Here is a 27,386-nt window from a genome sequence, read left to right on the forward strand (position 1 = left end):
TTTTATGGTCAATCTAATATACAGTATTTTTTCTCAAATTATGATGTTACCTTTGCTTATGTTCCTATAATAGCGCAGCTAAGCGAGACTGCAAAATATTGGGATTACAAAATTATGAGGGACTTTTTCGAGCCAATGCAACCTTTTGAAACGGCTCACGCTCATAGGGAAAATCTTACCTGCTCACTCTCTGCAGTAGAAATAAGCTTTTTAGATCGCACAGATGATAGAAGGGCTCAAATGAAGGCGAAATTAGAAAAAGAACTACATAGGAGGACTTCAGTAGATAACTATGACTTTGCTGCTATAAAGACACAAGGGAAAATTGCTTTAGATGCTTGGCATGTAGGGAAATTTTGTATATATCGAGGTGAATCTTACTATGATAATATTTTTGTAGGAGCGAGTGAATGCAAACATACGTTTATCTTTAAGGCCAAATGGACATTCATGATGGACGGACTTGACCCTGTCATTCCAGGGGTGTATTACATTTGTGGGCATAATGCCTATTATCGTCTTCCAAAAGGATGGTGGGGAAGATGTTATTTGGGTATAGTGTTTCCAAAGGTTTATCAACTGGATGACATATCGATGATTGACAAGACACCTGGATCCCATCGTATCCAGAAAAGAGAGACCGCAGCTGCTGTGGTAGGTGATATATTTGGAGCCATGATTCCTTCATTGGGAGTTGTGCTGAATTCCATCAAAATAAGAAAGTTGTCTACTATAGTGGATAACATGCTGACAAAGTTTTCAGGTGCTATAATCCTGATGGATGCTGAACTTGCAGCGGAAAGAGCTATGACTCTTCAAAATAGGCTTGCTTTAGACATTCTTTTAGCAAAGGATGGAGGCGTTTGCAAAATGATTGGTGCACGTCACTGCTGCACCTATATACCTGATAATAGTGTGAAAATTAAAACTATGCTTGCTAATATAACAAAAGAAAGTGCAGATTTGAAAGAACTGAAAGAACCAGGAGTGTGGGAGAAGGTTGGAAAGGGACTTGCTTCAGTGGGACATTGGATTGGGGGAATTTGGAATGGAATATTATTGAAAATAATAGAAGGAATATTAATAGTGATAATTTGTGTATTTGGAATTTGGGGAATAAAAAGGGGAATAATAATGATTATGGAAAGAATTAAGAGAAGAAAAGAAGAGAAAATTATGAAAAGAATGGCAGAAGAATATAAAGAGCAAACTAGGGGAACTAAAAGGAAAAGGGAGCTGACAGAATTTTAATGGGATAACATTTGTGGGCTAAATTTGTGTGATGACAAGTAGTCATCAGAGGAGGGATTGATGAAGCAGAAAATGAAGGTTTTACATTTATTAACGCATAAACGTAGTGCTGAAATAATCATGTGTGATATTAACCGAACTAATAAAGATTGTACGGGGACAAAATGTGCCCTCAGAGTAGTTTGCCATCATTTATACGCGTGCTTTATATAACGTGGTGTATTAGAATTGCACTAATCCGACATAATCATAAACGTGTGCTACGATTTGCTTGTTTGAAATGTTTTAGCTTAGCATTACTTTAGCGGAGGCTTTGGCCTAGTTGCCTGGTCTCACGGTTTAGATGTTTGTATTTTTCCACTGTGCTATTAAACGTGTATTTCTGCTTGAAGCTGTATTTTTCCACAGAAACTGTTCACATGCTTATCTTAAAGTTAGTGCCAGCCTGGCATATTTTCTCTTTAATTCAAGGTCGACTCTGAGAGTAAGCTAATCGAGAGACAATGTTGCAAATTACGTACCCATCTCCAAGGATAATGTATGCTTAAGTAAAAGCTTGAGAACTGTCGTTTTTGATTGGTCAATTTGAAGCTAACCTATGAACCCACCAATGGAGACCCTACTGGACTTGAACTGTTGTCTATAAAACCCAGGTGCACGAGAAGAAGGTAGCCATTATGCGCTATGATTGCCATTGAGAGTATTACTCTCTATCTTCGGACATCCCGCCATTTTGACTTCGTAGCTACTATGACCCATTTTGCTGCGACGCCATTTTGAGAGACTTTGATGCTTTCTCTAGTCGAGAGAAAGAGACTTTAATGATTCTTGCCCTAGAGACTTTAACTTTGATTTGCCCCTTTGCATGAAGTAGTAGTCTTAACTTGCCGCCGTGAGGCAATTGCCCCGTTCACCCCTGCCCCTTGGTCCCGTCCCATGCTGATCGGGAAACGGTACCTGTGAGACGAAGACTTCATTGATTGCTGATTGGAATTGGTAATTATGAAAGGAAATTGTAAAATTGCATTGTGTTTCTTTTAGGTAACCAACTGCTGATTTTGATAAGGACCCTAGCTAGGAGTTTTCTAAATTGATGTTGCTAAATTGTTTTTGCATGAAGTCCCACATGCGGATGCCAATTTGAGGTTAGTTGAGGATTCCATATGCCGCACGATGCAATTTGAGATCTTGTTATGCTGACTAAATGTACGCAATTAGCCCATTGCAGATTATCGTATTAGTGCTTTGCATTGCCACTATCGAATGCCTTGTGATTCAAATGCTACATAGATTACACTTGTTCCGACGATATGGACAGCTATTAATGTTCATTTATGTTTATCATTTGGTGTTGAGACACATCTATATCGTGCTAGCTTTGTTAATATAGGGAAATAAACTCACTAACTTTGCAATAAACTGGTGTGGTTATTCCTGACTGAAAGGTCAGGGTTCGCCGAAATGTATTCTGGATTAATTGTTAAGTGTTATGTCGTTCAAGGTGTTGCTTATGTTCGTTATTGATTATCGATAAACGGTGATTGATTGATTAAAAGTACAGAGAGTTCCCACTTAGTCAAAAGATTCATCGACCTAAAGAGCATCCGAACGCAGGTAAATTGTTACCACGTTCCGCTCTATCACCAGTTCTAGTTTCCGGTTCTTGCAGTGGACTCTGCCTCTCTCCGCTTTCTCCTTTCTGTGACCTTTGCCATTTTTCCCTTTCTGTCACCTCTTGCTAGTTTTCACCCTTTTGGCCTAGTTGCTTGTTTTCAGTCTTTTGTGAATCTTTGTGCGTTTTCCACCCTTTTTGTAAAACTCTTTGCTCATTTTTGATCTCGTTCCTTACCTCCCAGTCTCCTGGCCCCCTTCGGCCTTCTCCTCGTCCTCTGCTTTTACTCCCTCTACCTCTCGCGTCCCATCCTTCCTTCCCTCCCTGCTTAACTGTTTCTATTCCAGCACCACTGCTCCTTTCTGTACTTGAGTAAAGCCACCCCGAGTACCCCAGCTCTTCTCCATTCAGGACATACTTAATGGTGGCCACAGAGCCAACGAGCGTGCCTCTGGCACACCCAAAGCACACCAAAGGCAAGCCCATCTGCACCCGTCAGTGACTAAACCAGCACCACAGTCCCCGGTCCTTCTGTCCCTTGACGCTACTCTGTGGCGTACTTCTGACTACTCATCCCGGGACCTTCATTCCTATGATGCTGCCACACTTCACGGCGTAACACAGAAGGAGCCTTCGCATGCACCCATAATTACTTTGCATGCAGCAGCCCACCCAGCATCACAACACCTTGAACACAAAGTACATAAAATCTACCTCCTCCTTCCACCTACACACATGCTCGCCAAGATAAACATTCATGCACACTTCTCAACACTGAATCACTCAGCAAGCATGCCACCTAAATTTTGGACATCCTGAACGACGATGCTCCTGACCTCATGTTCAACCGTGGAAAAGCTGCAGTTCTCATATTGCACACCCTCTCAGCTGCCTTTGACACAGTCTCACTCCATCCTGATCAAAAGACTACATGAAACAAGCATCCATGCACAAGCCCTTAACTGGATCTGTTCCTTCCTCATAGGAAGAACACAAAATATCAGCCTACCCCCTTACTCGTCAGGTCTCAAGAAGGTCATCTATGGAGTCCCCAAAGGATTTTCTCTCAGCCCGACATTATTCAACAGTTAAATGACCCCGTGGGCAGACAACATCCGATCACAAGGCATTAGCGTACTCTCCTACGCGGACAACACTCAACTAATACTCTCCATGTCAGACAAGACCCCCACAACAAAACACTTTATTACCTGCATGACTGTGGTCGCCACCAGAATTAAGTCCTAAGGTCCTCAAACCAAACACTGACAAAACTGAAATAAAAACCTCCCTTGGAACTCCAGCTGGTGGCCACCAGACCTTGGCCCTTCACCTACAACAAACATCCACACCAGGAGCTTAGGAATTATCCTGGACGACAGCTTGATATGACAGCCCTTAGTAAACACAGTGACCTCATGCTTTCTTATCCTGAGGATGCTTCGAAAGATCTTCAAGCTGCTACCAGAGAACACTAGAAAAACAGTCACATAGGCTGTGATCACCAGTATATTTGACTACGGCAACACACTCTACGTAGGAATCAGCAGGTAGCTCCACAATAGGCTCCAAACCATCCAAAGTGCCACGGTAAGGCATCAACCTATGCCTCAGGAAACTTCATTGGCTCCCCATACATAAATGTACCCAGTTCATACTCCTCACACATAAGGCACTCCCCGAACTCTAGCCCTGCTTACTGCAACATTCGTGTACACTTCTACTCACCTCCAAGACACCTCTGCTCAACTGCACCTGCATTAGCACACATATCCTCATTCACAAAATTAAAGCCAGAGGTTGTGCTTTGCCTTACATCTCCCTCAAATCATGGAACTACTTCCCATCACATCATAGCTTCCTCCCTGCTTCTCGAGTTTTATAAGATGCTGAAGCCTTAACTCTTTGAATAACCTCACCAGGGGGACAGCAGCCTACCCACATGCAAAGAGCCTGGATACCCTCACAGGTGATTAGCGCCTCCACGAGTGATTCGTGAACTATACAAAACTTCACCTGTTCTTGAACAAGGAGTAGAATCAGTGAGCTCAAACAGTGTCCATCATTCTGAAAAGCACAATGGTTCAATTAGGAAGCGAGATGTAGAAACCCCTTATCATCCTGGCACTGTCTTCCCTGAGATCAAAGCAGAGCCACATCTTCTTTGGCAAGCAAAATATCTCAGCTATGGACCTTCAGCTGGATGGCCACAGGTCGAATTCAGGCAGGTAAGATAGTACTACTCAATTCCATGTATTCCTGCAGAAAAAATTGGTGCAAGCCAGCAGTGGCTTAAAAAGATTTCATAAATGCAAGGCCAAGTGAAACGGGTAGAAACACTGACATCAAGTTCCACTGTTAAGTATGCGTCCACTCAGCTAGGTGGTAACTCTCGGCTTGGACTGTCAACGCTGTGAAGAAAAGTGTAAAATAAAGTAACAGACACCCAGCCGCTGGTGCTCTAAACAGATTTAAAAAAATCTAAAATGCAGATAAGTTACCCTAATTTCCTACACAGATGTGGCTGCAGGACTAATACATTTTCTCTGCAAATGAGCCATACTCTACATTCAAAAGAAAAAGCTGATTGGGATGTGTCCATATACTGTGATCATGAAACATGACAAAGTCTGCGATTAGGGCTAGAAGTTATGACATCCACCTTTCTTTAACTACCTCAAACACAGCCTTAAAGAAAGGTTCTTTATATATTAATGTTTTAAGAGATAAAATGATACCACTTAAGTGAATCTTTCAATATATATATACATATATATATATATATTTTTTTTAATTAAAAATACATATGGTGTAATTGCATTTGATTAATTTTAAATATTATTCCTATACAAATTAAAGTAACAGCAGGAAGGGGGAAGCTACGGATTCAGAAAAATCAAACAACTTGCAAAGCAGCAGTACTGTCTTCAGTCAATTACTGTGCTCAGGAAAGAGGTTAATGAAAGCCAGAATTGGTATGTCTCTGTGGGGAATCACCAAGTTGTGCTTTAATAGTACGTCCCTACAGCACCTGCAATTCATACTGTGGTCCCCGTGCACACCACACATAAGCAGGAACACACAAAACACACCGATGAGGGAAGTTAAGGACCTGGATTATGGGGTCCTGGGCGTATTTTACCTGGAGATGGTTGACAAACTCTTCCCCTGTGAGAACAGGTGAAAATAAGTGTGCATCTCACTTTCATCAAACCTGCCACAAAATATACTGGTGTGGGGGGAACTCTGTCTACTCCGAAGCGAGGCCTCTGACGTTTGGTTGCACCTTCCGGTCCAGAAGAATCTGGTGCATCACTGAAGAAGCAATATAAAAACACAAGGGGCACTTCCAGAGGACTCAGAGATGTTGCGTTAGTAGAGGGAAACAGGATGAGTCAATATGTCAAACTGAGAGAACAGCAGAAAAGTCAATAATGTGAGGACTTAGGGCCTGATTTTGGTATTGGAAGACAAGTTACTCCGTCACAACAGTGAAGGATACCCAGTCCGTCGAAATTGAAAAACCATTATATTCTATGGAATTTAGATTTCGGAGGACGGGATATCTGTCACTACTGTGATGGTGTAACTTGTCCGCCAATATCTAAATCAGGCCCTTAGTCCCTACAGTCCTAAATCCTGTATAAAGACTACACTATCTTGTAGCCCTGGCATGGACCAAGCCTACTAAAAATGGGGGCAGACTTCATGCTGTGTTTGCTACCAAGAGATGAGATGGGTAGGCAGGTAGAGGGTGATTCTTGGGATAAATAGAGGGCAGATTGATAGTGGAAATAGGATGGACAGACCCGGATAATCTTGCCACAGGCATGGAGCTGATTCTGAGATGCTCACCTTCCATGAGGTTTGTAGAGCTGCGGCTGGATTGGTTCAGGTCCCGACGGTAGATGTTCTGGAGGCAGTAATCCCGAAGTTCCTTTGAGTTACTTAAACACTGAAGAATTGAGTTCATAAAACACTGCAAAATAAGCCAGAAACATCACTGATTATAAAAGGGGAAATAAGAAAGCTCTAACACAGAACGCTGAAGGAGATAAAAAAAAATAAAAAATAAAAAATGTTTGCTTTAGCCCTTCATGTTCAGTTTCGTTTTTTCTCTCCGTGGTGCATGCTATACTCCACCTTGGGGCTGATCCTTCTCCTAATGCATTGTTCCTCTGACTGATGTTAAAAAATGTCCCCTTAGTTTGTACATGAAGAGTACTCGTCACCTGTTGAAGTGGGGGCTACTCTGTTGGTTGAACCTTTCGATTATCGAGGGTCCCTCATTTTTACTGTGCACCGAGGACAAGGTCGACCAGCTCCCATGTAGTATCCCATCACAAGACACTAGTGTGTAGAAATGTAGTTACAGTTAGGGCTTGCATGAAGTGAAGTAGCATTTCAACAGAGCGTAGGTCCTCTATTGGACATAATACTATGTCCTTATTCTTCTAAGACTAGCCATCCCGATTCATGCACAAACAGGACTTTGCAACCAAATGTTGTACATTAATATCCCACATTTATTCCACACAAATTTCGTTAGCAAACGCCAGCAGGTATTCGTGCAGGGAAAATATTGCACATTCTGATTTTTGAAGCTCAGAACGGGCAAAAACATATGCTATTTACACGTTATACCTTTATACTGGCACACAGGGCTAGGAATACCAAAAGCCAATAATTACTTCACCTGGGGGGGGCAGCACTACCTACCAAAATAATAGGGCACACAGAATGAGATATGAAATAAGAGTTATTCCGCAGGTGATTGGTCAAGAATGCATATCATTCTTGCAGAATGCTGACTTCAAGTGTCTTCTCCCTAAGGTGTTTGAGTGAAGCCCGAAACCATCTCTAGCAACAGAGGACATTACATTAATCCCAGCACAAACCTATCAGCACCTCAGAGGCTGCACAAGGGCCTGTGTTACGCCCCTGGGGCCTTTTGCGCTTAGCAGGGCCATTAGCACACTAAGGGCCATATGTACAAACACATTTTCCAATAGACACAGAATGGGTAAAACCATTTGGTACATCTGGCCCTAAAAGTGCACCTATGATGGTCCTGCTTTTGACCTTCTCACCTATCTATAGTACATGTGACCAAGCTGTGGTTCAAACACAGAGGCAGATCTCATGTAGATCACTCCTGCTATGATCCCTGTGGCCGTTTAGACTCCATTCTTTGCGTGCTTCCACACCCGCTAGCACACAGCTTCAAGTGTTCTGTGCTGCTGAGTACAAAAGAGACGGAGGAAGATGTTTGCTGCCTGCAGGCTGCCCCGCACAAGAACCAGGACCTGCACACGCCACCTACTGGCTGGCAGGCCATGGCTCTGGGTCGTCTAGTGCCCCAGCCCCTCCTCACACCCAGCCCTCTCAGGATTCCCATGTCCATGTGTTAGGAGCTGCACCGGTGCATGTTTTTTCTTTAAAATCTTGTTCTCTTGTGTATACCATTAGAAAACCAAGACGAACAGCCCCAGAATTCAAAGAAATAAAAGCTTGACTGGGGCAGCTCATCATGCATTGACCACGGACCTTGGAAATTCGCCACCTATGCATTCCTTCCCCCTCGCTTCACTTAAAAAAAATTCAGCTCAATATGCCAGACCTACTGACACCTGCACACTGCCGCTGCAAAGTAAGAGACAATTGCTAGAGTGTAACCAAGTACTAACAGACCCAGTTTAAATGTTAGTCCTTTTCTTTTTCAGTGCATAAAAAGCATGGGAACTGTGATCCTGACTACAATGGACTTAGTGGTAGAGATGTGGCTAAAAATAACAAAATATTATTTAATCAACAGAGGATAATTAACACAAAATGCCCTCTAAACAATTAATCTGTGCGACTGGGAAGGCTTGAATCACTGGAGAAGGAATGCAGGACTTCATTCTGCAAGAGAGAAGCTATAAAAAAAAACAAATGACCTGGAGGAACCAGCAAAGACATTAATCTAAACCTACACGAATACACATTCCACAATCTGCATAACCTTCTAAAGGCCAAACATGACCTTAATAAACTACTTACTTCTAATCAAGAGGAGCGTCATTCCCATTTAGACAACATCAGTATAAGAAAGGGGAGAAAGCAGGTGGTTCTAGCCATGCAACTGAGACAACAAGAGGCAAAGCCCTCCATCCCAGTGATACGGAACTAAACAGGACCAGTAGTTACACACCCCTTTGACAGTCTTGTTAAAGTATTACTCAGGGGTGGCTCATCAATTAGGGTGGAGGAGCGTCAAACCACCTCCCCCCCATGCCAGCAGGAGCAGCTGCAAAACCTTGAAAAGAAAATGATAATAAACTTTGTTTATTATTGTTTTCTTTTAAAGGGGTGGGGTCACAGAGGTGACCATCAGTGAGGGGGAGTGCACAGCACTCCCGCTTACTACGCATGTATGTTTGGCCTGCCGTCTTGGGCCAGCCAAACACACATGCGCAGTAGGCTTTCTCCAGCCCAGCAACACAGCTGCCGGGCAGGAGAGAGCCTGCACAGGCTCCAAGTCTGCTGGGAGCACCCTACCTGAGCGCTCCCAGCCAATCCTGGCGCTGCTCGAGCAGCTTCAGGATTGGCCGCAGGGCAGGCTGGGAGCCTGTGCCTGACTGTAGCAGAGAAGCGGAGCAGCGTGGGAGCAGAGAAAGTAAGTGTTTTTTTTTTAACTTAATACAGTTAGGGCCATATGTACGAACACATTTTCCCATTGAGCAAGAATGGGAAAAACCCTTTGCTACATCTGGCCCTTAATGTTTATTTCCCTGCCTCCTCCGCCCTTTCTCTGTGCCTCCCCACCCCTTCCGCGTCCCGCGAGCTGCTCCTGAAATTACTACGAAGCTCTATACGCTACACAGTGTCAACATCTTACATTAGAGGAGAGTATCCAGAAAATAACTTTACTCACCGACACTCACAACAGAACTGGCACACATTTTAGACCAAGATAAAAAGGAGGAAGTAACTATGGTAACAAGCATTGGCAAAACCAGTAGTTTGCGCCTTAGCAAAAGCTATTGGCTTTGCTAATGTGTTTTAGCCATGTTGTGCATCAGCATGGTTGCTGTTCAGCATGGCTAAAAGTTAGAGGCTCAGAGGATAGTGATGTGGAGTGTTGTAGAGCGGAATGGCGAAGAGTCAAGTAGAGTGTTGTAGAGTGGCAGAGAGTGCTGTGTATTGGAGAGGTATAGTGTGGAGTCACAAAGAGTAGCATTCACTGGAGTGGCATAGAGTAGAGTGGACTGTTGTAGAGTGCGTTGGTGTAGAGTGTTGCAGAGTACAAAGGTGTAGAGTGCAGTGGCATTGAATTCAGCGGCATACAATGTTGTGTTGTAGAATGCAGTGGTGTAGACTACAGTGTTGCATAGTAGAGTACAGTGGTGCAGAGTGGAGTGGTGCAAAGAGGAGTGGTTCAAGGTGGAGTGGTGTGGAGTGGGGCACAGTAGAGTGGTCCAAAGTAGAGTGGCACAGAACAGAGTGGCACCGATTTGACTACGTATAGAATGTGGTGGCGTACAGTGCAGTGGCCTAGAGTAGCGCAGAGTGGGGTGGTGTAGAGTTGAGCGACTCAGAGGGCAGTGGCGCGGAATAGAGTGGCATAGAGTGTAGTGTGGGGTCAAGTGGCAAAGAATGCAGTGACAGAGTGGTGCAGAGTGGAATAGAGTGGTACAGAGTAGAGCATAGTGCTGTACAGTGCGGTGGCATAGAGTGCAGTGGCATAAGGTGGAGTAGAATGCATTGTAGAGTGGTATAGATTTCAATGATGGAGAGTGCAGTGTTGCAGAGTGGGGTGTCAGAGTGCAGTGGAGAAGAGCTGAGTAGAGTGGCGTAAAGAGCAGTGGTGTAGAGTACAGTAATGCCGAGTAGAATGTAGTGCTGTAAAGTGCAATGACAGAGTCCAGTTTTGGAGAGTGCATTGGCATTGAGAGCAGTGGCAAAGATTTGTGTGGCATAGAATGCAGTGGCATAGAGTGGAGTGGTGCACAGTGCATTGTTTCAGAGTAGAGTAAAGTGGAGTAGAGTGGAGTGGTGCAGTGTAGAGTGCAGATGTGTAGAGTGGTATAGTATGATGACAGAGTAAACTGGAGTAGAGTGCAGTAGCAAAAAGTGCAGTGGTGCAGAGTAGATGAGAGTGGCATACAGTGCATTCACGTAGAGTGCAGGAGCATAATGTTGAGTGTTACAGAGTAAAGTGCATTGTGTTAGAGTGCATTGGAAGTGGTGTACAGTGCCGTTTTGCAGTATCATAGAATACGGTGATGTAGAGTGGGGTTGTGCAGAGTTGACTGGTGCAGCCTAGACTGGAGGGGTGTACAGTGCAGTGGTAAATAGTGCACTGGCACAGAGTACAGTGGTACAGGGTAGAGTAGAGGGACGTAGGGTAAAGTGGCTTAGAGTGCAGTCGCGTAGAGTGGAGAGGTGCAGACTGTGGTGGCATGGAGTGGTGTGAAGTGGGGTGCAGTGGTGTGGAATGGTGCAGACTGGAGTGGAGAGATGAAGAGTGGAGTATTCACTGTGTGATAGCACACTGCCACTACACACAACACGTTTTCAACTGAAATGAGCATCACATTTGCACAGACATACAGTTTACTAAAATCTTTACATTGCACAGACGTAAATGTGTGGATATTGCATCACCCAGGGTAATGATTTGTTTTGATCATATTAAAAAATGTGTTTCCAGTACACTTCACAAATAAAAAATGAGCTTCATTTTGTTCCTAATTCTGATATGTTCTGAAATACTTACACAGTTCATGTAAATGTTATGTGCTAGAAAAAAACTGTTCTTATCCACAAGTATTCAGCAAGATTATCCCATAAATCTTCTCACTTTGAAGTCAGAGAAACAAAAGTAAACAAGCACCCTCAGAAGACAGCGCCTGACATTGACCTTGGTCTTTTAATGCACAGCATTACAGGCCTGTTTACAGAGAGCAAACAGTCAGGAGGATACTGTAAATAAGGTTTTGGCAAGGGAAAAACTGAACTCAAGCTGGACAGACTAAAACAAATAAAGCCAACAAATGGAAAGCAAGAATATGTGAGTTATAAACCACAAGGCCAATGGCAAGCAATGGGCAGAATGCATTCCTAGTTCAACTTTCTAAATGTCCCCAAGATGGTTTTAGCAAACCAGACAGCTGTGCTGTTTGGTAGGCTGCAACATAATAAATGACCTCCACTTAAAACAAGGCCCCAGAGATTACATACATGTCAGCAGACCTGATTCACACGGGACACCTAACATTGCCTCTGCAACAATATAAGTCAATGTGGAAAATACATTCCTTTGATTTTTATTCCAAAATCTGACTGTTTCTATTTGTTGGCCAGTACAGGATTGATGGATGGACCCAACAGAACACTTAAACATTAATAAACCACTGTTAATATCTCTGTTGTGTACGTTTTTCAGGGAAATAAGAGAAGGGAACTCCACCCTGCTGGAAGCAAACATGGCTAAATTCACTCTCATTGTGAAACCTGAAATAAGGCAATGCCTCTAAGATTCCGTGGTCAATGCGTGATGTGCTGCTCCAGTTCAGATTTTTTTTTTTAATAGTAGGACTTGCAGTCCTGTTTTATAATGCAAAAACAAGACTACAAGTTCCAGAATTAAAAGACAAACCCTGAACGGGAGCAGCACAACACACATGGACCTGGGAAACTTGGCATGGCTGAACAGACTCTCTACTCAGTGATCTTCAAACTGCGGGGTGTGCCTCCCTAGGGGGTGGGCGTGAAGTCACTGAAAGGGAGTGCTAGTCTCAGACCCCTTCCAGTAGTGACATGCATGAGCCCCATAATGTGCACACTCGTGGCTTTCCTTTGTGTGTTTTGTTACCAGTTCACACCATTGTGCGTTTTGCCTTATTTTTAAAAGCAGATGGGCGTGTACTTAAAATGGCTGGATCTCCCATAAGGAAGAGCTGGAACAGCCTTGGAAACTCGATGAGGTAGTGAGGCTGAACATTGCGCACTTTATAATCATAGCTACAAAGTTTTCCAGGTCCATGCGTGATGCGCTGCTTCACTCCAGGCTTTGTCTTTGCATTCTGGGAGTTGTAGGCCTGTTTTATAATGAATAAAACAAGACTACAAGTACCTGAATTTAAAGAAAATACCTGGTTTAGGACAGCACATCACGCATGGACCTGTGATTCTTGGCATGGCTGTATTATTCCTTTTTCAACGGCCTGAAGGCTTTTCAGTCTGTTTGGCAGTAAAATCCTTTTGCATTTTGACATTTTATTCTAGTATTCCAAAATTAATAATATTTTCCTGGTTCTGGTTGCCTTTGGTTTGAAATCTTGCCTAATATCGCAGCAGTCCCCTCACATTGGTTTCAAGCTTATAGGCTTGATGTGTGCAAACATTTGAAGCAAATCAAACTTTGGTATTTCTTTTTTAAGTTTATGCACTCCCCTTAGTAAAACCTAGCTAGTGCTTGTCAGGGTCAAATATCAAACTTGGAAAATAAATTTACTCTGGCCTCTTAAATTGTTTAGCTTCATTGATTTGTATTGCGTTTTTTAATAATTTGGGGCCAAATGTACGAAAGGATTTTACCCATTCTGTTTCTATGGAAAAAAGCTTTCGTACATATGGCCCTAAGTCTCGAAAGTGCCTGATCAATGTGCACACTTCCCTATTGTTCCTAACTGCTCATTGTCACATTGGCTAGATGTTTGATAGAGGGAAATAAAACCAGACTCTGTAGATTGCTATCCTGAGATGTTACGGTAACAGTTGTGGCAAAGAACATATGCCAGTGTAGGGACAGACATTACTTCTGCTCATGAATATCAACAAGAGCGATTCAGGCATGATATCCTATGAAGGCTACGTTTCTACGTTAAACCATGTGTCAAAAACTGATTAACCATGCTTCCTGTGTGAAATTTTGTATTGGGGAGGGTGAAAATGGATTTAGAAGGAGACAAACGTTGAAGCAGACACACAAGTAATTTGTGTGAAAGATCTTCATGAAACCAATGGAAGAGTGCTACCATATTGTTAAAATCAATAAAAAAAATTGTTGAAACAATTGAATTGGGACGGGACACGACGAATGGAATGGGGAAGTGGCATAACTGCTTGTTCTGGCGTGCAACCACAGGGCATTTCGTTTTTCACTGTGGTTCCTCTTTCGCAAACTTGGGCTCTGCCCTTTGGGTGAATAAAACGTCTTGCAATATGTGATATCACTGCCTGTGCATGACGCCACAGGAAGGAAGGGAGTTCCCCACCCAAGTGACAAGTAACTCTGTAGAGAAGGAACCGAAAGGGCTTCGGAACAGGACTGCATCACCTGCAGTGAACAATGTGCAAGTCCAACCCCTGGGAGGATAAGAAAGCGGGGAGTTCAGCTCGGCACAGAGAAAGGTGAACTTCCTTCAGCAGTGTTTGTTTCTGCATTAGGATCATACAATGTGTGTGACCTTCCAGCAGTAGAGCCTGCCACTGCTTTGGGATCGGAGCAGTGTGACCTTCGTGCACTGCCCTATCAGTGCTCTAGAACCTTGCAGAGGTGCCAGCTTCCTTTCAGTAGTGCTCTGTCAGTGCTCCACTGCCTCTCTATGCTTGATGACGCGAGAGGCTTCCTCTGCAGTGCCCCGTTACTGCTACAGAACCCAAGCAGTGCGAACCACCAGTCAACAGTGCCCTGTCTTCAGGGTGGGCTTCCTCTTGCAGTGATTAATAGTGTAGTATGCCCCTTGCGGTGTCAGCTTCCCTTACCAACGTGCTGCCAGTGCTATGGGACTCCAGCAGGATGACCATCCTCCACCAGTGCTCTCAGTGCTGTGGTACTCTTCCCTACCTTGTTGATATTCTGGTCCTCGATATTTAGGCTAGAATATGTTGGCACATTGATTTTCTGGACTACAAACCTTTCAGTACTATAGTACCGTTGGCATCACAAGCTTCCTCCAGCAGTCTCTTGTCAGCGATGCAGTGCCCTTGGCAGTGCGACCTTCCTCCAGCAGTGTCCTGTCAGATATGGAGTAGCCTTGGCAGGTGAAGTTTCCTCCAGCGCTACATGCCCCCAGCACTGTAAGCTTCCCCAGCAGTGCAGTGTCCTTGGCTGTCAAAGCTTCCTCCAGAAGTGCTCTGTCACAACTTCAGTACCCTTGACAAGGGTAGTTTCCTCGAGCGTTATACGATCCCTGCACTGTGAGTTACCCCAGCAGTGCACCGTCATTGCTGCGGGAGGCTAGCAGTGTGCGCTCCCTCCAACAGCGCACCGTCAGTGCTGCTGGACGCTAGCAGTGTGCGCTCCCTCCAACAGTGTACCATCATTGCTGCAGGACGCTAGCAGTGTGAGCTTCCTATAACAGTGTTCCGTCAGTGCTGCAGGACACTAGCAGTGTGAGCTCCCTCCAACAGTGTACCGTCAGTGCTGCAGGACACTAGCAGTGTGAGCTCCCTATAACAGTGTTCCGTCAGTGCTGCAGGACACTAGCAGTGTGAGCTCCCTATAACAGTGTACCGTCAGTGCTGCAGGACACTAGCAATGTGAGCTCCTTCAAACAGTGTAGTCAGTGCTGCAGGACGCTAGCAGTGTGCGCTCCCTCCAACAGTGTTCCGTCAGTGCTGCTGGACGCTAGCAGTGTGCGCTCCCTCCAACAGTGTTCCGTCAGTGCTGCAGGACGCTAGCAGTGTGAGCTCCCTCCAAGAGTGTACCATCAGTGCTGCAGGACGCTAGCAGTGTGAGCTCCCTCCAACAGGGTACCGTCAGTGCTTCCAGAAGCTAACAGTGTGAGTTCCTGGAGAGGGACGCCAACAGTGTGACCTCCTTCTAGAGCAGTGGTCTCCAAACTTTTTAATGCCACGCCCCCAGTTGATAAAAAATAAAAATCATTGCCCCCCCAGAATGTTTCACAATTCTTTTATAAAGATGTCAATGTTTAAATATGTCTAGACCTATTTAAACATTGCAGTTATGTATGCACTGTTACCTTTATAAAAATGCAATAACATTCTTCTGCTTAAAACAAAGGCCTGTTATCTGTATAATGCTTCTTTTGGCCAGAGTCTGGCGACACCCCCCCCCCCCCCCCCGGAACCACTTAAGGTCCCCCCGGGGGGCCTGCCTCCCCACCCCCCCTGTTTGAAGACCTCTGCTCTAGAGGGTCGCTAGGAGTGTGAGCTCCCCCCAGCAGTGCGCCGTCAGTGCTGCGGGACTCTAGCAGTGTGAGTTCCCCCCAGAGGGACGCTAGCGGTGTAAGCTCACCCCAACAGTGTACCGTCAGTGCTGCGGGAAGCTAGCGGTGAGGGCCTCCCCCAGCTGTGCACTCTCTCGCCCACACAACGATCCACCAGAAACTGTTTCTCATCGGACGTTTTTCCCAGTAGCAGAGCCAGGCACTCACCGTGTTCCCGAGGTTCCGGAGTCCCACCAGACCCTGAGCTGACTTCGAGTTCTGCAAGAGAAAAGATGAAAGGGAGTCAGTGCTGTTGTTCCAGAGCCTACATGCCATTCCTGTTGCTGAAAAGAAAGGCATATTTTTCTTTCGAAAGAATATCTGCTTATAGACATGAAAGTCCTACATTTTCTCTCCATTCCTGCCTTCTGTCTACAATGACTCCCTGGGGTGACCCTCTTGCACCCCGCAGCACCTCCTCGTGTGCCTGCACTCTTGCTGCAAGCAGTGTTCTCCTCCAGTCCCCCTCCTGCTCCCAGCACGACCTCCTCTCCCTTCATGCTTTTTATGCCAGCAGTATCTCGCACTCCATCCTAGTGAAGCCATAAACTTCCACTCACCAAAATGCTAGGAGTAGCGGAAGTGACATCACAAGCCCTTTGGACTTCAGTGTGCTCTCACACACACATGTCTACCAATATATATTAACACACACTCTCTCACGTAAACACACACTCACCTTCAAGCACTCAAACCACACACATTTTAAAGCATTTTTTTTACTTACCTCGGCTGTAGGGAAGGTCCTATTCAAGCTAATTGTACTGGATTTTTATGACACTAATAGCGAATAATGCTTCATTATTTGCTGTTAGTGTCATAAAAAGTCGAGAGAAAACAGAGTGTGGAGCTACAAACGTCACCCATAAGGACGAGCTGCCCCTCTGTTGCTTGCACTGATTTTGGTATCTCTGAAGCCCCCTCTGAGGTGACCCCTAAATGACCAATAGCATCCTAGCCACCATCCCGTTGCCAGCAGTATCACCCACACCACCCCCTTGCTGCCAGCGGTATCAGTGGCGTAATGAAACTTGAGCGCCTGGATACCCTCACAAGTGACAAGCAGCGCTCTGCAAGTCCACCTTACATTGCAAGGAGAGCCCCATTCAGACTAAGGTCACTGAGTATATATGGCAATATTGCCGACGCAGGGCCCCTCACCCCATTCTGCAGGCGCTGGGTGCATTATTTTGTGTTACACCCCTGCCCCCTCAACCTCATGCTGCTAGCAATGGCCCCGACTCGCATTCCCATAGTCAGCAACACCAATGGCGCCTACATTCTTTAAATTGAAAAGTTCAGGAATTCCTCTTTCGTTCACCCTTTTTGTGTAGGACAACTTTACATAAATGTGCTAACAGAGAGCAATGTTTCATCCTTCTCCACCCATCGCCTCTCCTCCTAAGATCGCCCTCCCCGCCTCAGTGCCTGACAGTGATCTGCCTGCACTTCTGAAGTGCCTTGTGATTTTATGCTGCGGTGCTGATACACCCGCCACCGTTACGTAACCCCTTCGGACTGCTTATCTAAGCCACTGCACGGAAACCACGAACTCCGCAGACTGCTCCCGCTGCGCTCGCGGGCAATGCCCTTGGGACCCGCCGACACCGTGAAATGCTTGTTATCACAGTCCTGCAGTTTCATAACTGGAATCAACAGGTGCCACACCGTACGCATCCCATCACCTGTGGAAGGATGACAAGGGACGTTGTCCACGATGCCATTACTGCAGTAGGGTCGTTAACCCACGGAGTTGTTAACTTTTGTAAGGGGTCCCTGCCTCTTACGGTGAAGCGCTGCGTTAATGTTCTCGCGGCAGTTCCATGTGTGTCTTTCTGCCGGTCACAGATTTCAACTATATGAAGATACTCACAAGCTTAATGCATTTGCTGCTAAAAGGAAACCGTTAACACCATTTGAAAGCTTTAATCCTGGCGAGAATGTCATTACGTTATGCAAAGATCTGTGTGTAACACATCACACAAGTTTGAATCCAGGCGGTGCTGACTTAAACTTAGTACCACTGAGTTTGGTAGTAAATTAAGCAATATTATTATTATCAGGGAACAATTCAGCTTTTGCTCTATGCATTATAATGCTCAGTATATTTATTCTCACAGAGCATGGGTGTTCTAGGGCCTGATGCACGTCACATTTTCAGGATGCCCACACAAGATAAATTCAATTACATTGTTTCTGGAGAGGAATCAAGCAAATACAACACTTTCACATCTGAGTTTGCAGGATGTGGAATTTAACAACGTATTTATTTTCCCATGGGACAGGCTTGTCATAAATCTACTTGTCCTGTAAAAAAAGTCCCTTGGGTGCCAGTTAGTGCAGCAACAAATTAAAGCAGTATTATTTTTAAATAAGAGCTCTGATAATAGCCTCTCTGATTATGCCAGGGCTTATACTAGAGTTTGTTTAGTATACTAGCAATTTGATTCTTTTGCCACCTTTCCAGAGATCACATACTGGGGCTGAAAGTAGTGGTGAGCAATAGTTTCAGGGATGGAATGCCCTTTTGAATATGTGCGAACCTATTGACTTGCATGTTTAAGGGTTTTCACCAGCTCTTCTCTTATATTTTCCCATACTCAGAAAGGTTGGGAATTTAGGGCCAGATGTACCAACAAATTTTCCCATAGACACAGAATGGGTAAAACCCTTTGCTACATCTGGCCCTTACTCCTGACAAAGGCAGAAGTAAAATATCTTCCAGGGTTGGGTAAAAAGTGGTTGGATGAAAGCTCAACAGATATTCGCATGAGCAAATCTATGCATGCGTATTTGCTCGTGCTACAATGCAGTTCACAAATATTTTCTAGCAGGACAGTTTGCTGGTCTAATTCTGTAAAATTTTGTGAATTGATGATAGCCATAAATCGGCACTAATGCAAGGACCTTTACCATGGGTGCACTTTTGTTACTTTCTTTAAGAATTGGACCCCTAATTAGGTCTGACATTAACCAAAACCTTTTATTTTTAATATAATTCCACTTATCTATCTATCTATTGGCTGGCTTCACTTTGAGTGACAACTCTTACACAAGGACCATATCTGCACACAAAGTAGTTTTTCTCAGTGCTAGGGACTACTGAGCAATGTGTGCTTTTTGAGACCAAAATATTTTTTTATGCTAATGTTTGTTATAATAATGCAGGCCCAGGATCTCCCACAACTATATTGCTTTATAAAAACAAGTCAAAACAAGACATGCACATAAAAAAACAAAAGGCTGATCACTAATTTCATGCCTACTGGCTTTGCCAATGCTTGTTTATTTTCACACTTCTCATAATCTTGTTAAAAATGGTTACACTAAATTTAAATTGTGAATATTTAGCATGCATCAACACACTTTACTAAATGATGATTCAAAAAATGGCACCTAAGATTTCACAGTAGTTTAGCAAAACATGTTTTTCCTGGTTCTATTTTCTTAGAACATTTTATTTTGAAATCAAAGAATCAAACTTGCTTTCAAACTTCTCCAAATATTTGCATTTCATCAGAGACAATTCTGGGAGCATTATACATAGCTTCATATTGTTAAACCTTGCAAATGTCTGTACCCAGTTGTTGTCCTTGACCCCAAACAGCATGTCCTGGGCATTGGGCTATAGAAATTCCACATCCTGGTTTGTCTCCTGCATCTGCCAGTCAGCTGATAAACTGTGAGGCTGCAGTGTTTTTCAAGCATTAGTGATTTTTTTAGTCCTGACTGTTGAATCACAACAAGCACTGACAAAGCCAACTGGACTCACCTGTGAGAGATCTCATGGCTTTGTCAATTTGTGTTTTTTTACCCATTTTGCACAACAGTGTGGTTGCAAGTATTGTCTGAGCTGTCATGGTATGGGAAGGCATGTCGCTGAATAATAAGGTATAGTATTACCTGTCATTGTATAGGATGGTATCATTTGGCATGGTATTGTTTGGTATGGAATGGTATGGCCTGTCATTGTTTAGAATAGTATGATATTGCATTGGCTGCTATTGCATGGTATGGTATGGTGTCATATGTTATGGGATAGGATAGCATGTCATTGTATAGTCTGATATGATATTGCCTGCCATTGTACAGTACAGTACGGTATGGTATGGCTCATCATGGTATGGTGTGCTATAGCGTGTTATGGCCAGGGCTACTGGAATTATGCGAGTCTGTGGATGTGGAATTTTTCATATAATTATGGATTTGCAGCATCTGCAGATTTCAACAAAGAAATTGTTTGTATTCAAATGGATCAAAAGTTATTAAAAATTCAGCAGCATTTGTTCCTTCGCACTGGAAGGCCTTTTGTAGTTGTTGACTAGTCACATTTTAGTTTCTGTATTTGGGTGTTAAGTTAGTATTTATAACAAGAAATCTTTTACCCACACAGTGTTACCATGTAAAAAAATGAAAAAATAATGTAGCAATACTTTCATAAAATCTGCTATTACGCTGCATAATTTGCCTTTTCTTCCTCCAAGTCGGGAGGGAAGGGAGCAAAGGCAACACAGAAGGGCGTCTGTCATACACCAAAAGCAACAACATTCAGAAGAATAAAATGAACACTTGCAGCTCGAAAATTAACTCTCTCTGCCACAGTGAAGCGTGTTTGAAGCAGGAGAGGGAGCAGGATGGAAGTAGATGGCCTGCAAAGAGATGCAGTATTATCATGGAGTACCTCCTTCAAAATAAAAAACATGGGGAGGCCCTCAACGTGCGAGCAGCAGGACCACTCGATGCGACAAAAAGCAGTATTTTGGCCATGCACCATGGGAGGGACAAATACACACAGAGGAAATAAAACCCACACACCATAAACAAACAGAAGCACAGAAATACGAGTGATGATGAAGCCAACCAGTGGTGAGCAATGGGCGGGTTCCAAGCCCCTTTTAAGCTGACAAAATGTCTCGCAAGCTCCAGAGCATGAACTGTCTCGGCCAAGACCTAAGAACCCCGACTGCTCTTGCACTTCACACAGAGATTCAGATGAGCACAAATGGAATCTCAAAAGAGTCGAAGAAATCCTTGTGGTTACGAGCTGTATTCCTGCAGCCAACCCTCCTGCAGCCTGGAATAACACTCTCTTTGCTTGCCCTCCTGCAGCGAACAATGTCCCCTTCCACACTTACCCACCTGCGACCTGCACTACCTCCTCCTTCACGTAACTAAGAGGATCTCTTACCATATTCAAAGCCCTGCTCTCAACAATATCTTTCCTTTCAACTTTTCCTAGCCCGTAATCACTCTCTTGCAACCTCCTGCAGCAAGCAATACCTCCTTAGCTGCCCTGCAGTGTCACCAGCAACTCGTGCAAGGACCCTCTCGCAATCAGCAGTAATTCCCTCTGACCCCCCTTTCAGCTAGCACCTCACACTCTTACAGTTACCAATACCTCAGCCGTACCCTCCTGCACAGGCAACAATACCAATCAACCCCTTCCTGCAGCATGCAAAAGCTGCCACTACCTATCTGCTCCTTCACCCACGATCTACCAACATCACCATTCCACCAACCCTTGTACAGTCCAACGATGCCACAGATCCCTACGCCTCTTAACCTGAAGCCACGTCCCTCCATATTTTTTTGTCCTATAATTCCCACTCTACCTGCATAGACCATAATGAAGTCTCCCTACTAGTTTCAATCAGCCAGCACGAATAAGCATGCCCCAAAACACGCAGATCTGTGATACAACACAACCCCCATCTGACAGCACAGTGTACTAGGACAACTAATTATGGGAGTGGCAAACATACTTGGCTGCATGCTCCATATCTGCATCCATATCACAAAGATACAACAAAGGATGCAAAACAATCCATACCTGAAACACCTGCACCAATTAACACTAACAACTAACTTCCTCTAGACTATAAACAGCATAGAACTAATCGGTCTAGCAATTTCTAACATTGTGTTTTAATTCACGACTAGCTGAAATAATTTCAACTATCACTCGAAAGTACTTCTGGGCTCCACGGAGTAGAATGGTCTTAGCTCGCAAAACACTTAAACATGCCTCGCCAGGTGTGGTGAGCACCATATACATTCACATTAGCCTTCATTAATGAGGCACAAGGTCGGGAAATCCATCTGTGGGCAATGGTCCAAGCGGTGAGAGATTAAAATACTCTGGGGCTGCAAAATCCCTTTACAACCACAGCCTCTTTGTTCTGCTCCCTAAAGCAGAAAAGTCACAGAAAATCACTCAGTTGCAAGGTCAGTAAACCTTTAAAAGTGTTGAATGACAGACAGTTCCACAAAGACCTTGAAGTGGTTTGTCATATAATCCGTTTTCATTAGTTAGAGACAGACACTCGATAATGGTTAGCCGCCTTGGTTAACTAGTTGCCAAAGCCCAAAGTTCATCTGGAAGTGCCGAGTTAAGATCGGGTAATGTGCAGTATCGTCAACGATCAGGTTTGGGCCTGTTTACCATTGCACAGTAAGGAATTTGTAGAAAATGCCTCGCAGAAACCAGTGCGATAGGTTCAACAGCATTTTCGCTCTGGTGAAGTGTCTTCTCCATTGAGTAAAACACTAGTAAACGATGTATATGCTAGATAAAAAAATACAATTTACAGAAAACAAAAAGAAACACATTCATTCTCACAAAACAGTACACTGTTGTGTAATTCACTGATAAGTTAGTAAAACACTAGTAAACGATGTATATGCTAGATAAAAAATACAATTTACAGAAAACAAAAAGAAACACATTCATTCTCACAAAACAGTACACAGTTGTGTAATTCACTGATAAGTTAGTAAAACACAAGTAAACGATGTATATGCTAGATAAAAAAATACAATTTACAGAAAACAAAAAGAAACACATTCATTCTCACAAAACAGTACACGGTTGTGTAATTCACTGATAAGTTACAGCCGAATATAACCATGTACTGAATTCATAACTGTAATTTAATCAAGACTGTTAACCAAATTAGGGTTCCCGCTTGTATTGTATTAACATTTTAAAATTTCTGAATTTATTTATCCACATTTATTTTTTGCCACCTTCGTCTATTTTTACCTTTACTTATTTTGGGATTTTGTTAACAAAAAGCTGAAGCTAGTATTTTTCCAGGTTTATTGATCCAATATATGTACATACATATCTGAATGCTTAACTGGTTTTAACAACACATAGATGACAAACCAATGGACTCATGTCAAAATATGCACATTTTAGTGTAAAAAGTGCATATCCACAGGTGTTTCAGTCTCGTTGGGAAACCTCTTTTTTTGTCTCACTTATCTGTCAATTCGTAGAAATGTTAGCCTGTTGTTCATTATTGACAGCATATAACCATCACTGAAAAAAACAACCTAATTTGTATCCATATTTAAAAATAAAGACGGGTAAATATATGGTTTTCTGGCTGTATTTATATGTAATAATCCATAAAAATGGAAGACTGTGAGCCTTAAACCTAATCCACATGAAGCCCAGGCCGAGACGTATTTGGACATTACCTAGTGCTTAATTTGAACCAATGGTTACAGCTGGGGGCCACCGGTACTAATTTTTTAGGGACTGACACTTATTTTTCTGCAAGAGAGGGTAAAGTAAGCAAAGTGGAAAGACAGAGGATGAGAAAGACGGAAAACCCGTCACAAAGGGAGAAATCGGGAACTTGCAAGAGCGAGACAAAGGGCATCAATATCTGGTAGCAAATTAAAGAGGCCTGGGGCAGTGCTTTAAATGGGCCGGTACTGTCCGGTACTGAGTACCGGCACTTTTTTATTTTGAGAGGGTGAGTACCGGCACATCTCAGGAAAAACGTTATACTTTTAATTGGAGAGTACCGGCACTTCTCGGAAACAAGCAGGTACTCTGGCACAGAGTACCGGCACTTTATTTTTTCCATTTCAAGCACTGGCCTGGGGTGAACTCACCAGCAGCAGCCTTGGTATTTGGTAGAAATTTGATTGCACAGGCCGCGGGCTTCTGAGCACAGCCTCAGTCACCGGGACTGTTTCTTTTCTAAATTAAGCACTGGCGCATTACTACTTGGGAATTTTAAAAACATACATTCTTTATGATATATTAAGACTATCAACCTAGCAAATAAAGGGTTACAAAATGAACAGATTAACGCCGGAATGCAGAATACAGCGTTAACAGAAGAGCAAGCAGGATCGAGGAAAAACGATAGATGGGTAAATAGAACATGCAAAGAAAAGAAACAATGGAAGGAGGACTGAAAAGAAAGATGTATGGATGCATCAGTAGGTAGATTAATGAATATGTGGCTGAATGAATGGGTAAAAGCATAAAGGGTTATGTCGATGGATGGGAGTGAATGGCTAGGTGGAGGGAAAGGCAAAAGATGGCAGATTAAAGGGATGCTGGATAGGTGAATGGGCAGGTGAAAGAATTGCAGAGTAAAGGGATGGGTGGCTGAAAAGATGAGTGAATAGATGACAGAGTGGATAATGGATTGATAAATGGCAGAGTAGATGGATGGATGAATGGCATATTTGGTGGATAGATGGCAAAGTGGATGGATGGACGGCTGAATGCCAAAGTGGACGTATGGATGGAAGGACGGCAGAGTGGATGGATGCATGGCAGAGTGGGTGGGTCGATGGGTGGCAGAGTTGATGGATGGATGGTAGAGTGTATGGATGGATAATTGGGTGGATGGATGGCATATTGAGTGGGTGGATGGATGGATGATTGCGGAAAAACATTGGTGGATGAAAGAATGAATGGATGACAGAAATTAAAGGGGAACTAATGGAAATCAGTAGGTGGGTGAAAGGGTGAAAGAATGAAAGGGTAGTTGCATAGATGGAAGAGATAAGGAAGCTGTTATATGGAGGGCTCGGCTCACTTGCTTGGCTTGCTTAGTAGCATTATCACATTAATTCAAAGTGGGGGCTATTTTATTTTTCTGGCTACTCCCTTTGCTCCCATGAGACTATCTCTTAGTGCAGCAGCCCTGCCCTCTTTGTCCTCCGGCTCATCATTGAGTATCCTTCTGTGTAGACGATCTGCCTCCAGCCCTGCTGCTTCCCCCATAACATACATCTCGTGCAACAGACCTCCTCAACAAGTCTCCCTCAGAGTATCTCTTCTGGGCAGCAGCTTTGACCTCTACCTGCTCCCCAATGGAATATCTCCTCCGCCGTCCACCACACAGGCGGTATTTCTTCTGTGCAGCGATTCTGCCTCAATTTCACCGTGGATTATCCCATCTGTGCAACCTACCTCCCCACATAGTGTTCCTCTGTGCAAAGCTCTTCCCTCACCCACCATGTTCCCTTGGCGCTCTATTCAGAATCCCTCACACCCAGATCTCATGTGCAGTGTTTCTTCCTTGCTGAAGCTCTACCTTCTAAGCAGCAGCTTTCCTTTCCATCAGCTCCCCATGGTTTGCCTAATTTGTGTAGTTCTCCTCTTCTCCAGCCAATAACCATCTCAACTGGGAAGCAGCTCTTAACTCCAGCTCTGCCACTGAGTATCTCGTCTATTTTGTTAATTTTTATATTTATTTTTATTTTTGTTTATTAGGTTTTTAGAACATGCAAAAACCACAACGTGCATGTCATTACATAAACTCATCTAAAGATAGTATACATTGGCAGTGACCTTTCTTACATTATCCTTTTAAGTGCATAGCCATTCCAACATCATTGTAGTTATCATTTCCCTGTGCCCCTTTTCAGCCACTCAATGCAGCCCTATCCCCCCTCTATCCTGTTGCTGGCACTTAATGTCCATCTGCGCTACTACCAGTGAACCCCAGCCTCCCTAGCTATAGTGCTCTCATCTGCATTGGGGGCACAGCTGGGCGCTCACCGCTGACTTTAGGGTTTAACACGTTGCGGTCGGTTGCGATGTGTTGAGTGAGTCGTGCCTGTCTTCCCCTACGATGTAAGTAGGCTTGGAAAGGGCCCCAGATATCCCGTCGGTGACTACAATGGGGAAGAAGTGCTCTGTTAAGTGTCTGATTGCAAATTACAATATGTCATATCATTTATCTACTTCCCCAGTGTTGACAGAGGGTCCCTGGCCCAACTCATGGCTACTCATCTTTTTGCCTTAAGTAGCCCCACTGCTATTAATCACCTATTTGTCAGGGACAACTGCCTGTAGTCGCCCAACAGGGACAGTAGAGGGTCCGGAGCTATCTGCTCACCTGTGATAGAACTTAATTTGCAGAAAACTGCCTCACAAAAAAATTGTATTCCTGGGCAGCCCCACGACATGTGCAGGAACCCAGCGTCTTCCTCCGGGCATCTAGAGCACTTTGCACTGTCATGGAGACCATACCTGCACAACCTAGACGGAGTATAGTAAACCTGATTAAGATACTTAAAGTGTAAGAGCCTATGGTGTCCCTTAAGAGATATCGGGCCAGATGTATCAAACGTTTTTACCCATTCTATGTCTATGGGAAAATGTGTTCATACATATGGCCCATAGTCTTAGTCATCGAACAGCAGTGTGTCCACTGTTTGTCAGCTATGATGATATCCAAATCTCTTTGCCATGCTAATCGCACTCTAGATAACTCCAGTTTGCATGCCTCCTGTGTAATGGCATACAGCCTGGGTATAACATGACCCGGCGCGGAATTACGCAGTAATGACAATGGAGTGGAGACTGTGGGTAGCTCTTGCAGGTCTCCCCCAATATTTTTGGCATCCCGGCGCATGCCCGGTAATAGTGGTACCTGATTAGAGGTGTGACCGTGGCCCCACCACCTTGTACTTTTTCCCAGCTTCACAGCTTGCTCTCGTTAAACATGTCTCCCACATTGACAATGCCTAACTCCTGGAGCGCTTTAGTAGACCCCCTCGCTTGTGACATCAGAAACCACGTGCACCAGGCTAGCGGTGCGTCCGGTGCATACAGCAGGGAGCTTGTTTGTCTTTCCATTAGTTTCTGCCAAGGATAGGAGGTCGCGTTAATCGAATCCAGTATCCTGAATCGTCGTTTCTGGTGTATCAAAGAGGACCCGAGATAGATTAGATGAAGTTGTCATCCCCACTCCAGCCAGAGGTGGGGTAATTCCAGCGGCCCATGCAGACAATAGTGTGAGAACTGATCTTGAGCGATCTGATAGTATGCTTACAGGTCCGGGGCACCTAGGCCTCTCATATCATATGGTAGAGTGAGTGTTCAGCATTGTACAGTGGGATTTTTACCTGCCCAGCCAATCTACTCAAAAAAGTCCAGAGTCTATCAAAAATAGAACAGGTGAGGATGATCGGGATGTTTAGCAACAAAAAGAGAAAGCGCGGGAGCACCACCCTTTTCATGATGGCCACTCTTCCAGAAA

The 27,386-nt window shown here is 44.1% G+C and overlaps 1 protein-coding gene across 11 annotated transcripts in view; it reads right to left on the reverse strand.

The window, feature by feature from the left end:
• Positions 1-27,386, reverse strand: part of USP2 (ubiquitin specific peptidase 2) — a 185,761-nt gene that overhangs the window by 41,368 nt on the left and 117,007 nt on the right. For all 11 annotated transcript variants that reach the window (XM_069224849.1, XM_069224855.1, XM_069224851.1 and 8 more), the window contains 2 exons: positions 16,252-16,302; positions 6,719-6,842 (listed from right to left, as the gene is read on the reverse strand). In XM_069224849.1, coding sequence (XP_069080950.1) covers positions 6,719-6,842; positions 16,252-16,302 — 175 coding nt within the window. The remainder of the gene's footprint in view (positions 1-6,718; positions 6,843-16,251; positions 16,303-27,386) is intronic.

The sequence above is a fragment of the Pleurodeles waltl genome, chromosome 3_1 (assembly GCF_031143425.1).
Source record: "Pleurodeles waltl isolate 20211129_DDA chromosome 3_1, aPleWal1.hap1.20221129, whole genome shotgun sequence".
Taxonomy (NCBI): Eukaryota; Metazoa; Chordata; class Amphibia; order Caudata; family Salamandridae; genus Pleurodeles; species Pleurodeles waltl.